Below are 15742 nucleotides of genomic sequence, written 5' to 3' on the forward strand. Positions count from 1 at the left end.
CAGTGGAAGACATTTTGTGAAAACCTCCTTACACATTTCTATAAATACATTGTAAAAAAAAAAAAGTATCAAACTAGCTCAAAAATGCTAGCAAAGTGGTTTTTAATCCAGACAATCTTAAAAGGAGAAATTAGTCTATTACTTCATTGTTATTTAAAGTATGGAATTATAGCATAAATTGGATTGGAACACATTTCTGGAGGTCATCCAGCCTAATTCCCTGTTTAAAGCTGCCTTTAAAGGTAGGTTCTGAATAAATTGCTCAGAACCTGTTCCCCTTCAGCTGTACCTTTAGCTTTTGACCATCTCTAAGGATGGAGGTTTCACAAACTCTCCTGGCAACCTGTTCCTGTGTTTGGTTCCCTTCAGTGAGGGACTGCATCTTGTGACGGTTGCATCTTGTCCTTTCTCTCTGTACCTTGGAGAAGAGTCTGGCTCGCCCTTCTCTATAGCCCCCCCATCAGCTAGTGGGATCCTGCAATTATTTGCCCCCCTTAACCTGCTCTTCTCCAGGCTGCACAAGGCTTCATCTCCTTTAACCTCTCCTCATCTGTTACATGTTCCAGCCCCCTAATTGTCTTGGTAGTTGTCTGCTGGCCTCGTCCCACTCTGTCCAAAACTGGACACTACTCCTTATGTGGCCTCAAAAGTGACAAATAGAGAGGCATAATGTCATCTCCTGACCTGCTGGTATGCTCTTGCTAGTGCAGCCCAGAGTGTGGTTAGCCTTCATCTCTGCCAAGGGGTTCTGCTGGTTGCTGTGCAGTGTGTTGCTCACCAGGGTCCCCAGTACTTTTCTACACAGCTGTTCCTGAGGCAGTGGGTCCCCATCCTGTGCTGTTGTATGAGCTTGCTCTGTTCCAGGTACAAATCTATGTTGGTCTTCATAAGGTTTTTGTCAGTCCATTTTCTCAGACTGTCAGAGGGAGAGTTTGTTTTAACATGTCAGGTTGAAAACTTCACTGGTTTAGGAGTTGCTTCACATGCAGCTCAGCTGTCCCATCTCAGCAGCAGCTGCCTCCAGGGGAAGGGGAGAGTGGGCAGTGAAGCAGAGAGACCCTACAGCTATAGGACTCAACCTGTGTGGATGAGTTAACCTCCTTTGCCTACTTTTGTAAAATACTGCAAGGTTTATGCATTTCAGTATCTGCCCTATGCACATATTACTCATTTGTTAAAAACCTGACGGTTACTCACCTGGTTATTGCACCCAACTACAGCCCTAACCTCCAATACAGAACTGTTCTGCTTGAGCTTGGTCATGTACATGAACTTGTTGAGGATGCATTCCATTCCACCATTTAGATAATTTAAAAAAAAATATTAAACAGTAACAGCTCCACTATCAACTTTTGATAAACCTTTTAATAACTGGCCACTAGTTGGAATTTGTATTACTGATCACAGTCCTTTGAGGCCAGCTCTTCAGCCACTTTACGTCGACCTTGTAATTTGGATGTCCAAACCATGTCTTTTCAGTTTAGCTACACGGATACTATGGGAGACTGTGTAAAAAGCATTGCTAAAGTATAAGTAAGTGACATTCATTGCTCCTTCCTCATCCATAAAGCCAGTCATCTTATTGTAGAAAGCAACTGGGTTGGTCATGCACGATTTGCATTTGGTAAATCTATTCAGGATGTTTCCAAGCATCTTTTTGTCCTGCATGTGCCTGGAAATGTCTTCCATGAGAATTTAGTCCTTAATCTCCCTGGGAACTAAGGTTTATGGTGACTAGTCTATAGCTTCCCAGACCCTCATTCTTGCCCTTTTTGAAGGTGGGTGTAACCACTCACTATAGTTCTCTCAACATGTTGACCTGTTTGGTCCCTTGGACTTGAGTGTGTCTAGTCTGCTTAAGTGGTCTCCAACTTGATCTTCCTCTTCTGTCAGTAGTGCTTTACTCTCCCAGACTGGGCCAGTTGACTCAAGGATGAATGTAACTATTCATCAAAGACTAAAGAGTTACTAGCCTCAGTTTTCACTTGTTAAAACCGAGTTGCTGCTTTGAATGTAAAGCTTTAAATAAGAATAAGAACAAATTGAATGAAATGAAGGAAGCTACTTAGTGCCTTATTTGTTTAAAGACTGTTAGCTTTTGTTGAAGACTTTATGTATATAGTTTCTCCAAAGTAGTTTCTTACACCATCAAGCAAAATGATTAATTTCTTAGTAACAAAGAATACAAAAAATTATTATCTCATAGTAGCAGCAGTTGCAGTAATTTGAGTTATGTGATATGAGTGATAATTCTGCTCATTAAAATTAGCATTTTGTGATTTATGTACTTATTGTGCAGTTCAGAAGATCACAAGCCAGTGTATTTACAGATCTCATAGCTCAATTAAAAATAATTTTTTTTTCTTGCTGCATTAATGAGATTTGATGGACATTTTCTAGGAGACTCATACTTCATTATTCTCTTGTCTCTTCATTCACCTTTGTGCAAAAGAGCATCAGAACTACTTTGGAATAGATGAAAATCTTGGACCTGTAGCAGTCAGCATCCGGAGGGAGAAGGTTGAAGATGCCAAGGAGAAAGAAGGATCTCAATTCAACTATCGTATAGTTTTCAGGACAAGTGAGGTAATGGTCTTTCAGTAATGGAAAAGTTAACTTAGAGCTTAGGATACTACCTCTTCGTCTGTGGATATGTTACTAACTTTGGAAGTAAATCTGTTAATGGAAAGTGATGTTTCTTGTACTGTTAGTAAATGTAGTTGCTCCTGGAACAAAGTTTTCCTCTTGTGTAGTGCATAAAATTTTTCTATTTTTGAGCAGGCACCTAAAAGGAGGTAGGTTGGCTGAAGGGAACTGCAGGGGGCAAGCAAGGGAACAGATGATAAGAACAAAGCTGAAGATAAATTTGTATCAAGCTGTTTGATGTTAAGTTTCTAATGATAGAAATAAAAGATTAAGAAGTGTAGGGGAAAAGGGAGGGGAAAAATATGGAAGCTAGTTCTATGGCTTATTTGTATTTTTGTGTTTTGTTTCAAAATACTTTCTTAGAAGCTTTTTTCTGTACTTCTACATACATGATTTGTGGAAGGAATATTAATATGTTGGTAAAAATAATTGTCTTATTTGGAAAAATAGCTTGCTTGTAATCGTTGTGGAAGGACATGTCTCATAACTTCCGTTTCAAGTTAATTAGTATCTCTTGCAAACTAATTTCTTTATCACAGCAACTAGCTTTGATTTGTATGAAAATACACGATGTTATCATTGTAACAAGCACCTATACGTTTTCATGATCCTTAGGACTATTGCTTTTTATTGTGATTAGGACATAAAGAAGTGTTAGCTAGACCTCCTGATATCTCTGGGCTCATGTGCTTTTACAAATAAATATAGAAACAGATATACAGAAAATTTTTTTTAGGCTAGGTTTTTCTTTCATTGCCAGAAAAAGGGGTGTCTGTGCATGTATGTGTGGAGAGGTGATTCAGCTGACTCACTCCCAAGAAACTACTCTCTTTTTGCCAAATCCAATGAAGCTAAAGCAGCATGGTTTAAAAAATAGGTGGATGGGTTAAATGAAGGTGCCATTAGCTGTAGCTTACCTCACCTGTCCAGCCTCACATTCAACTACTGTCTCTGCTAGGGTAGTATGGCATTAACAATTTTTAGTTTTCCTGGTGTTTTAAATATTTTTTTCCAAAAAAAGTAAGTCTTAGGAATTAGAATAAGTTAATAAGATCATCAGTGAATTTCTTTAAACAAAAAATATATTTGTCACTGAGACAATAAAAGCCTGTCTCCTCTTTAAAAATTATTTAATAATCTTTTTGCTGGTTAAAAAAATTAAAAATAGGGATCTTTTTCTTCCCATTCTTTCTTCCATGCTTTTGCTAAAGTTTGTATCTTTAAAAGTCATTGTAGTACTAGAATTAAAATTTTTTTGTGTCTTTTACCTTTACTGCAGCTTACTACACTTAGAGGAGCAATTTTAGAAGATGCTATACCATCCACTGCTCGGCATGGCACAGCAAGAGGTCTGCCTCTCAAAGAGGTACTGGAGTATGTAATACCAGAGCTGAGCATTCAGTGCCTGAGGCAGGCTTCCAACTCACCCAAAGTACCTGAACAGCTGCTTAAACTGGATGAACAAGGGGTATGTAGCACATGACTTTTCTTTAAAGACTAGTCATTTAAAAAAAAAAAAAAATCTTAAATATTTTGCAGGCAATGTTAATAAACATGGGTCTCTAATGGAAACCATTCACTTTCTTGGTTTTGGAGATACTTGTGCATTTTCATTTACAAAATGATGTTTGCTTTCCTAAGCAAATTATTTTTAAAATACATTGCAGCTTAGAAAAAAAATTATTGGTCTATGGAGATTCTCTTTAGATGACTGAGTGAGAGAAAGATTATAACTAAACTTTTAACATCAGTAAGAAGTGATTTTCGCAATCTGTATTTGCACTTTAATGTATACAAATGCTGGATGTAAATGAAAATAAATCTAACATTTTATTAATATTGTGTATAAGGAAGGAGGCAAAAGGATATAATGTATCAAGTCTCTACATCTAATATTTTGGGTTGTTTTTTACAATAACATTTTCTAATTAACTTGCAGTAGTTGTCTAGAATAGAATGCTTCTGGATTCAAACAACTGAAATTGTGATTGAGACTAATGAATTAACTGCATGGCAATGAAATATTCATATAGCTTAAATTTGGTCAGAAAATAGTGAGGCTTATTGGGTTCAATAAAGTGAATCTGCTTAATTCAAAGCTAGTGACTAAACCTATAGTTTCTGAATATTTTGTGAAGGACAGGCTTGTGATGGCTTTTAAATCAACTTTAAAACCATGTTTTTAAAAAAATGTTCATTTAAAGTGAAGATTGCACTTTCTAGGCAAAAGTCATTATTCAACTTCATATTATTGAAGTTGAATCAGCTAATGGATCCGGTTGATTATGATGGGGGTATAATTAATTTTTTTAATGCTAATTTGGTTTCGAATGTAGTGATTGTGTCTAACATTGGTGGTGACTACCAGAATTCTTCTGTCTTCTCTTGTGGCTGTAACAATTGCTCAAAACCAAGTAAACGTAGACAGGGGAAGAGAATTGCTTTTTTGGGTGGATTGTTAAGCTAGTTTTGTATGTATATTTTACTACTCTCTCTGACTGTAGTCTTTGAGGAGGACTTTTAATTGAAAATTCATTTTGCCAAATGTCCTTACTTTTTCCTGTGTTTGTCAGTTCTTCTGGTAAAACAATAAAGGGAAATGAGAAGCACTCAGTTCTGAATCTAAGCGTTCCTGATACACTGTTGCTCTCTGTCTTTCCTCTTGGAGCTCCAGAGTGAGTTTAGGTTAATCTAATAAATAATACTCACTTCTCAGAGGGGCAGTATGTTCTAGGCAGCATAGAGTACTACTTTATTTGACCTGACCTGAATATTTCCCAAACTCACTACAAATATTTCCCAAAAATTGGAAACGGGGATTGTCCATTGAACTGATCAAAGTAGTTCTTTCATCATCAACTCCTAATTTTGAGAAACAGCAGTACGTAGCACTTCTTTTTATTTTGGGTGATCAATTCTGAAAATTCAATGCTGTTGTGAAATGGGCTGTCACCAGGAAAAATGTAATATTAATGTATCTTATGTGCTGCTTATTATGAGGTAATTACTTGAACATAGACAGAAAGCTGTGCATGTAACTGGCATGAGATCCATTTATGCTTTTAATCCTCTTATGTACTTGATGCTTTCAGTTTATTAATCAAGCAAATAAAAAGAGTTATGCTTGGCAACTGAAGGTGGTGACTGGCTGAAGTGTCATGAATTTAAAAATATGAATCATGATCTAGAGGATTAATACTGTCATCAAAACAATATTCATTTGGTGTAGCAGTGTATTAAATGTTTGCATAGTTCCTCAGCAGACTGAAGACTGTTTCAGTGTTTTGATTTCATTTTCTACCTGTTTCATAGTTTTCAGTGAAATCTGGTATGGATTATGGAGGAAACATGTGGGTAAAACTTTCTCTCTAAAATGACAGTAGAAAGTAGATGCAAATTGGATGGTTGAGCTAATTTGAATATATAAATAATCTGAATTTTCCTAATTTCTTCTGGCATATGATGATCAGCATTAGATTTGACTGTAAATTTACAAGAAAAGTCAACTATTTATCTATAATCTGGACAAGTTTTTTTTTGGGGGGGGGGGGGGGTGTTGTCTTGTTTTGTTTTTTTCAATCTCTCTCTAATTCCCCCCTAGCTCCCCCTCCCCATTTCTGCCAATGGTTGTTTATTGTATATATGCTTTTTGGTTCCCCTCACATCCCCCTGGGAATGTTCACTTCTCTCTAGGCCAAAGGCTGAAGCTTACAAAAAGCCCAAAGAAATTGGGAGCTTTGATTGCAGTAATATCTAATGGCTATTGAGTGTCTAATATCTTGAGGTTCCCTCCCAGAAGAACTCTAAAATCTTCACATGATGAAAGTCAACAACTTGTTACATAATAAAGAATCTATACTGTACAAGAAGACAAGAAGCCAAGATTCAATAGTGACTGATTCTGAGTAGAGCATAGTCATTTTGACTGAGGAAGGACTGCTATGCACCTTTAATACATATCATATACCCAATGAGCTAAATAGGTTTAGAAATTATTTTCTGATGTCACGTTATTAAATTGTTCTCAGTGTTAGATTAAATGTAAAATTTCTAATTTAGAAATCATCAAATCAGAACCATGTCTGCAATTATTTACTTAAAAAGACTTGAGTAAGCATGCGGTACCATTTCAAAACTGGCAAACTTTATCAGTTTTAAATATTTTGGTAGTTTTTCATGGCAGTTAAATGTACCACACAAGAAGATCCTGCCAAACTTATTTAGTTACTTCTTTCTTAGGCATTGACGTTCTAAAGGTACCTTGATTTCTGCTTCTGCACAGTCCCCATGATCTTGGCATGCGAGTTCTTAAGTCTTCTAATTTCATAGTCATGATCGCTCCTAGCACATGGGTAGGAGGTTCAGATTACTGCAAATGAGCTTGCATAGGAATAATGGTATTGGTAGAATCAAATTTGTACATAATCGCCTAGTGTTTACAGTACTTGTCCATGAAGTGAAAACCCAGGATTAATTCTTTCCTTGGGCTGAGGAGTTTCAGATCCTCCTCTTCAATGTCGCCTAGGCCAATGTTTAAACCATGAGATGGTAGGTTGTTTTGGAAGATAGAGATATACTTCACTCCTGTTCGGAATTATATTGATATTAATGAACAAATTCAGGAATGACTGGTGCCCTCAGAAAGAATGAAGGAGTGTGACTGCATATTTCTAGACTGAATATTTTGCCCAGGTGCTTCTTTACTGTTAGTTGTTGCCCCTGTTGTTGGTGGCTCAGTTAGCATTTAACTTCTCCATTCCTCAACTCTAGTGTGAAGTCAAGGAAATTAACTTAAATTCCCGGTGGTTTAAGCTAAACTATTTGACCCAGGTCTGGGACAGAGGTGGCAGTGTGCTCACAATCATTTTAAGTCTCTGCTGGGAAGCGTCAAGTAACGGTAGTGCTTCCTGTGCCCTAATGTTTATATGACCAGTTCTCTTCCAGTTTCCTCCATGAAATGTTCATGCTAGCTTTCCACTGAATAAAATAGTCACCGGTGTGCAATCTAGAACCTTTTGTTAAATACCTAACTCTTTCCAGACAGTGCTTCAAAATGGGGATCAAACAAGGAAGCACTCTGGATGGATAGCATCTCATGCCAGTCAAAAGGAAATGACAAGAACAAGCTGGTATCGTAACCCTGCCCTGCTCCAGAGTTCAGCAGTCTGACTCAGGCAGCTCCTACAGTGCATCCATAACCCAGAATCTTCTTTTATTTCAGATGGTCACCCCTCCCATTCCACATCAAACTTTGGCACAGCTCCTAGTTCTTCTGTGTTCTGTGCTGCCCAGGTGAAACCTTATTGCAGCACCATTCCTCATTCCTGTCCTTTCTAAGACTGTTCTTTGTTCCTAACTGCTCCCTGGTCAATGGCCTCCTGCCAGAGTATGTTCCACAAGGGCTCACCCCTACATAAAGCAGTTGTCAAAGGGAGAGGATGGATTGGGGCTCACCAGAGAGGCGGGAGGGCTGCCATCATACATTGCTCTTATTCCTGCTGTGCTGCAGGTTTTCTACACCAGTAGACCAAATTCTGTACTGTGTGTTGCTGTGAAAATAGATCTACTAAAATCATGGAGCTAGGCCTCTTATAATGAGAAGAAATTGTCCTACTGGTAGGCTTAACTTCAGAGTAAGAAAAGAACTCCAGGCCCAATTGATGTTATGAAGTGTTTTGCTATTGACTTTAATAGTCTAGCATTTCCCTGTTACTTCATTTTAATACATTTACCTTTCGGGCACGAGATTCTTAGTGTCAATGATTCTATCTATGGCCTTCAAAAGTCTTCATTAACTTGGACATCATGGGGATTTTTTGTGTGTTGGTTGTGCATGAAGCTAAATAGTTAAACCAAGAATGCCGTCAAGTTAAATCTTGAATTGCATGGGAGACAAAGAAAGAATACTAGCTTAAAAAAGCAGTAGCATCATGAAAACACAGAAGACTAGGTTAGTCAAAGCATAGTGAAAGCTTTTATTTCTCCAGGGATGATGACGATTTGGGTAGTGGTTTTCTTTTTTTTTTGTTTGTTTGTTTTTTTTTTTTTTAATTGACTGTTGGCAACTGCCTTATATACAACTCTCCACTTACAATGGAGAAACGCAGCATTTATTGAAGAGGGAAGGTTAAGGATTATTTGAAGTCTGAAACGATATTTTTGACACCTTCTTTCATTTATGTTTGTTTTCTTGATTCAACCTTTTAGTATTCTCATAGCTTTTCGTCAAAACTGCTGTGGTAAAACATCGGTACAGTAGCATTTCTATGGATTTGAGTTTTACAATATACTTAACTTGGCAGACTATGTGTTACATACGACTAAGGTGAAGTAGAGTGTTCTTGTTGCTTTTGCTCTAATAGGAATATATGCAGTCTTTGCATAACACACGTTTTAGACACTAATGCTGAAGTTTGATTAAGAGAAGTCTACAGCTGGAGAGCTGATTTGAGTCATGAATATAGATAACTGTCTTAAGGGAATCTGGTGTGACTGATGGTCTCTGTTTGTGAAGCTCTAAAAGTTGTTACTTAAGAATAATAGGACTAATCCATTCACATGGAGGTTTCCTGTTTGTCATCTTAAGTATGCATAAAAGCTAAGAAAACAAGACGATACTCTCTGCTCAAGAAGTAATCATCTCTTTTTTTATACTTAACTTTTTATCGTTTTTATACTTTTTTAATAGAAGTAATTTGTCTCTTTTTAATGTTCTAGAATTGAGACTCTAGTTTGTTTAACTGCAATCTGGTTTATAGCTGGAAGTATACTTTTGAAAATGGGGAATAATTTTTAACAATGGACAATTTTATGGAGAGGGCAAAAGATTACATATAACAGAAATTACTGTTCTGAGGGCCTGTTTTAAGTGAACTGCACTGAACTTTAAAGGGTAGAAATAAGGGAAAATAAACTCACCTTGTTTGACTCTGAGAAAGAAGATAGTTATGCAAAAATTGCCAATTAAAGTTCTCATAATATACAGTAGAGTGTGCTTTTATAGATAACTAAGTAAAAAGACTTCATGTATTGCTTTTATCTGTGTTTGGATAGTGACAAACCAGTTTTCTTTCAAGATGGTTGTTGGGGTTTTTTGGTTTGGTTTTTGGTTTGGTTTTCATTTGTTGGTTTGTTTTTTTCTTTCTGTGGTGACTTAATTTACCAAATCAGAACACTCTTTCACTTTCAGATAACTTCTGCCAGGGGTTATAACAGTGTTAATATTTTAATTGTTAATATTTGTTCTAGTATTGACTTTCCTTTCCTTCTGTAATTTTTCCTTTCTTTTATTTATTTTTTTTTCCTTTTTATTTCAGCTGAGTTTTCAACATAAGATTGGTATCCTTTACTGCAAAGCAGGCCAAAGCACAGAGGAAGAAATGTATAACAATGAGATGGCAGGACCAGCTTTTGAAGAGTTCCTTGATCTGCTGGGCCAGAGAGTACGGCTAAAAGGATTTAGTAAATACAGGGCTCAGCTAGATAATAAAAGTAAGTTACGTTTCCAGCCTGTGGTAGAAAATATAATTATCCAGTTGATCTTCTGCAAATCCTGTTTTGTCTTTTCATTCTCTTGACTTTGGGTTTTGGTTAGTGAGATTATATGGTAAATAAGAAAGATAAAGCATATGATAAAAGCATGCGTTACACCTTGTCTGAAAGGTTATTTACTTTTTCCGTGGCATTAGTAGAAGTGAAAATCAAAGCAACTTATTGCATTTGTTTGCACTTAGTTAAAATCCTACTATGTGAGTGATATGTTTCATATATTTCAGAATTTCCCAGCTATACTTTAACATCTTACCCTTAAAAAGGCAAAAGAAATGTATTTCAAAATATGGAGTCATGACAAGGGACCATTTTCCTTATTTCAACTAAACTTTTGTGCTTCTTTTTAATCAACATACATACTGATGTTTGTATTTGAGGAGCAATCAAGTTTTCTCAGTTTTCTAGTTTTTCACACATGCACAGTAAGCATGTTATCATTTGGCAGCTGATAAACATTCATCTACCTAACCATTGTGTTATTACTGCCGTTTCCTCAGGTCTTTCAGTTTCCCTAAGTGCAATAGCATAATAATTTAATTGTACAAATTTGTTGGGTTTTGTAGCAAAAACAGGAGCTTAAGTATTGCTGTTAAAAAAGTCAATGATATGTTAACACACTTCTTTATTAGCACTGCTTTTCACTGCGCTTAAATTGAACTTAACTCATTCTTAGTTTAATGTAGTTTTAACGGGATTTTGACAACTGATCAGTATGAGCTGTGATCTAAGGATATCTAGGTATTCATTATTATTCTTTATTGTAAAAAGCTATTTTTATAGGTATAAAGACTAGATATAAGGAAGAAATTTTTTACAATGAGGGTGGTGAAACACTAGAACAGGTTGCCCAGAGAGGTGGTAGATGCCCCATCCCTGGAAACATTCAAGGTCAGGCTGGACGGGGCTCTGAGCAACCTGCTCTGGTTGAAGATGTCCCTGCCCATTGCAGGGGGGTTGGACCAGATGGCTGTGAAAGGTCCCTTCCAACCCAAACCATTCTATGATTCTATGATTTGATTTGTATCCTTATTTTTGCTGTAGTTTGCATATTGCATCCTGAAAATAGAACTTTTTTATATATACTGTGTATGGACTGTGTATAACAGAAAAGGAATATTTTTGTTAGCGAAGTACATCTTTTTAAACTGTTAAATCCTACTACTGTGTGTGTATTCTACTTACTCTTTTAATCAAATGGGAAAGGTCCTTGAACTGTTAGATAAGCTGCCAGGAAGGAAGCTTAGAAAGATGCACTTAATTTAAGGGAAGATCTTCTTTTCTTGCAAGGGATATTCTGCCTTTCAGATAGTCACAGAGATCTAGGAATCATTAAGTCCTCTTACTTGCTTCTCTGTTCCTCCTGCCACTTATCCACGTGATCTAACCTGATTCTTAGGAATCTCTTGCATGTTTTTGCTACTTTAACATCAGTCTTCATTTAACTGGAATACATCTGGATTTTTATTTTTTTTTAATGGTACATTTGAACACTGATCAGTGTCATAGTCATAAAAGGATTTCTCTTTTGTTATCAAACTGGTAGTACCATGATGGACTGTCATCTCCTGTACAGCATTAGGAGAGAAACTTAGTGATTCATATTAGAAGTTTTTGGAAATGTCTAGTGCGTATACATTGTGGTTGGTACCCGTTGCAGATAAACTGTCCATAGGCCAATTTCCAGTGGGAAATGAGATATGCGAAGTTGGTGATAAAACCTCATGCATTTGCAATGAAGGGAGACCAGCTTTCCAACTCAAGAAAACTTTCACATTCTCCGTATCTAGTAGTGGTGGGAAATGGTGAAAAAAAGTGAGCTGAATCCTATGACAGATTCTAATTTATGACTTACAAGGTGGGAAAACTGCAATTCCGTAGCCCTGTCAATCTGCATAAGCACCACATTTATTTTTATTAACATTATTGCCTCTTTGCTTAAATCCATGCTTGTTTCACTTTAATAATTCAGGCTTGATAGAGACTATTGCATGCTATTTCAGTACAGAATAATAACTCATTCTTCAAATTAATGAAGAAATATTTATTAACACACTATGGATGTCAGACTTCTGGGATGAATTGATAAATAAGGATGAAAAATTCAAAGGAGTAAGGGGTGTTATGGTTTGGGGTTCCCCCCCCCCCCCCAATCGGAGCGTGACCAAATATCACCTAGTAATTTTTACATATGAAAATACATGCTGATCTGTCAAGCAAATTCAGTGTCTATATTTGCCGTGCTTCAGTATGAATGTACATTGCTGATTGGCATTATATACATATCATTTAGTAACATAATTTTAATGTTTTACTAATGCTGTGTGCCATTAATAATATTGGCCTGTCATAATATGTTCTCATAGTTTGCAACAAACAGAATGGAATTAAGAGAGTTCACAAAGATATCAAGTCTTCAGTTTTACATTAAGTGTAAAATACTGACTTAATTATCATCTTTTTTGTGTTATTCTTGTTATGCTATTATATTAAAAAACCCAAGTATTACTGTATGTCATATTTATAGTTGGGTAATACATTGATCTGACTGCCTGCAGGTTCAGAACAGTGTAATAATTTCATCTCTAGTAGCTACATTTTTGGTTGGCATAAGGTTTCAGTAATATTTCTTGCTTAGTTTTTGTAGGGTTCACATTTATTAAGTTTTTCTATTCTCAGATGTTTGACTAGCTGTGGCTTTTTTCTTTTAAAAGTTTTTTTAATTTTGTTGTTTCTTTAACATTTTGATAAGTAATTAATTGGTCCATTTCTTATGGAATATAGAATGTAGAATATTGTGGTGGAATGACTTGTCTGACAGGTAAGCCCCCACCCACTTGCTTGCTCACTCACCCCCAAAAAGGATGGGGGAGAAAATCAGAAGGGGAAAAGCAAGAAAAACTTGTGTGTTGAGATTAAGGCAGTTCAATAAATGAAGGAAAGAAAGGAAAAAACCAAACATGGCCCCATGCAAAAAAAAGAAAAAAACAAACCACCACCAAAACAAAAAATAACAAAAAAACCCCCAAACCAAAAAACCCACAACACCAAAAACACAACTCACACCAAAAAAACAACCCACCACCACAACAATCAACCAACAAAAAACCCCCACAAAAACAAGTGATGCAAAGGCAATGACTTGCCACCTCCCATCAGCAGACTGATGCCCAGCCAGATTCTGAGCAAGAGCCACCGTGGAAAAACTCCCCCCTGCTCCAGGTTTACTGCAGAGCATGACGTTATATGGTATGGAATATGTCTTTGGTCAATTTGAGTCAGCTGTCTTGGCTGCGTCCCCTCCCAAACTCCTGGCCACCCCTAACACACTCCGCGGGGCTGGGGGACAGTGTGAGAAATGGAGAGAGCCCTGATGCTGTGCAAGCACTATTCAGCAATAACTAAAACATTGGTGTGTTATCAATGGTGTTTTGATCACATCTGAAAAACACAGCACCATATGGGCTGCTATGAAGAAAATTAACTCCATCCAAGCCAGATCCCATGCAAATGTGAAGAACATGTGGAATATATTAACTACAAACTCTTTTCTGCCCTTCTTTAGTGCATTTTTAATGGCATGCAATTCTAAATCCCAAGATCAAGAAATAAGAAAATTAGAGGAAACTTTACCAATTCAACACTATATAACTTATCTAGTATACATTTTAAAACATATCAACCTACCAGAAATGAGGAATTAAAATATTATTATTGGAACATTAATACTCTCATTTGTAATGTTCAGACTTTAATTATGAATTATATTATGGATATGTTTGCATTGATTTCCTTATGCCTGCAAAGAGAGAAATGAAGGTGAAAGAAATTGAGGAAACATTGCAATTTTATATCTACAGAGAAATAGTGCTGTTTTACTTTCTTTTGGTAAAAGGTGCTTTTCTGCAAAAAAGCAGGAATGTTTCATAACTGAAAAAAAAGTTTAGCCAATTTTTCTCACGTTTTGTGAAATAAAAAATGTTTAGAAAGGAATGAGGTGCAAAAATGTCAGCCCAGGTATAATTTTTTTTCACTAAAATTGTCAGCAGAGTAATGTTTGTGGTAGCCACCGCTATGTAAATTTAATCACAGTGGGCCTTAGTGGGTGTTCAGTAAAGCATCTGTTGAGTTAGAAGATTTCAGCTTGCATAGTGTAAGGGACTAAATTTCAGAAGAAAAACTTGCCAGCTCGTTTCCAAAGTCAAGGTGCTAAATCAAAAGTGTTCAACTAAGTAGGATGTTGTATTAGGAAAGCATTGATTTAAGGGTGAGGAATCTGCCTTTCTGTAATAAGCATTTAAAGGGAATGTTTTGTACAATATCTGTTCAAGATAATTTGACCTTATTTAATATCTAATTGCAAGAGGGGTCAGGGAGTAGGGTTACTCAGATCGGTGTAGTTTAGGCAGATATTTGTATTTCACAATATAATTTTCCTCCTTCTGTCTTTCAGAATTCTGTTTTTCTAAAATGCCATGGAAAGGTTATAATGGAATTACATTTTCAACAAAGATTTTAAAATAGAGGAGTGCAATAATGTTTGCTTTTTTTTTTTTTGCAACATTTAAGTAAGAAACTTCAGTGGAAATTATGCTTCCTGTTTCTTATTTAACTGTAATTTATATTACATCAATATTAATAAATGAGTTAATTTTATTATTGTTCAAACATGACTGATGAAGCCAGTTGTAATATGAATGTGTTCAAAATTATACACGCACATAAATATTTTCAGATTTAGGGCTGCAGGTACAGTATGGTTACTGTTGAATTTTACACTTTACGTGTATGTTTATATACTTTTAACTGGAGAACTAACATGGCCAATCAGTTTCTTTTTGGAATACAGTTACTATTTAAAACAAAACAAAACCCCAAAAGCTTAAACAGTGTGTGGAAGAGAGTGCTGGAGAATGTTTATTGGTGTAGGTAATATAAAATTGTATTAAAAATGAGTGAACATGGAGAAAGAGAAGCAAAATTGATAGTTGTTTTGACTCAATAGGGTGCTTCCAACCTCCTGCTTTAAAGTTAATTGTACTTACTTAAATAATCCAGACATATTAAACAAGGTGGATAAAAAGGATTAATTTATGACTACAGAGTAAAACTCATCTAATTTGCTGTAAACATTCTGAAATGCTAAGTCTATTAATAAACTTCCTAAATAAATAAAAACATTAAGTCATATCATAAATGAAATGTATTTTAATAATTTTAAAAGGTCCTAAAATTCCCAATAAAATTATTTGACATTGTACTACAATGTATTATGTACATATTTTATGTTTTAAAAATGTCTGATCTGCAGGACATGTTTTAATGTCAGATTTGAAGTAGCATTATCAGTTTATTTTTGGTAAAGTATGGGGTTGGTCAATTGTCCTTATTAATGTTTTAAATAACAAAAGTATATATAATATAAAACTATACTTGAGTCACTAAGTGTTTGTTCTTTTTTTCATGAAATGCCATTATATTAAAAATTAGATCATTTAGGCCTTATAGACAGCAAACTCTTTGGGCAATTTCTTGCAGGACGCTTCTA

General features: G+C 35.8%; 1 protein-coding gene across 2 annotated transcripts in view; it reads left to right on the top strand.

The window, feature by feature from the left end:
- The window catches only part of SIPA1L2 (signal induced proliferation associated 1 like 2), an 86881-nt gene that overhangs the window by 5458 nt on the left and 65681 nt on the right, over positions 1 to 15742 (top strand). For both annotated transcript variants that reach the window (XM_082305791.1, XM_082305792.1), the window contains exons 2-4: positions 2453 to 2586; positions 3926 to 4114; positions 9963 to 10137. In XM_082305791.1, the coding sequence (XP_082161917.1) occupies positions 2453 to 2586; positions 3926 to 4114; positions 9963 to 10137 (498 nt within the window). The remainder of the gene's footprint in view (positions 1 to 2452; positions 2587 to 3925; positions 4115 to 9962; positions 10138 to 15742) is intronic.

This window comes from Platalea leucorodia (genome assembly GCF_965183815.1).
Source record: "Platalea leucorodia genome assembly, chromosome: 3".
NCBI classification, from domain to species: Eukaryota; Metazoa; Chordata; class Aves; order Pelecaniformes; family Threskiornithidae; genus Platalea; species Platalea leucorodia.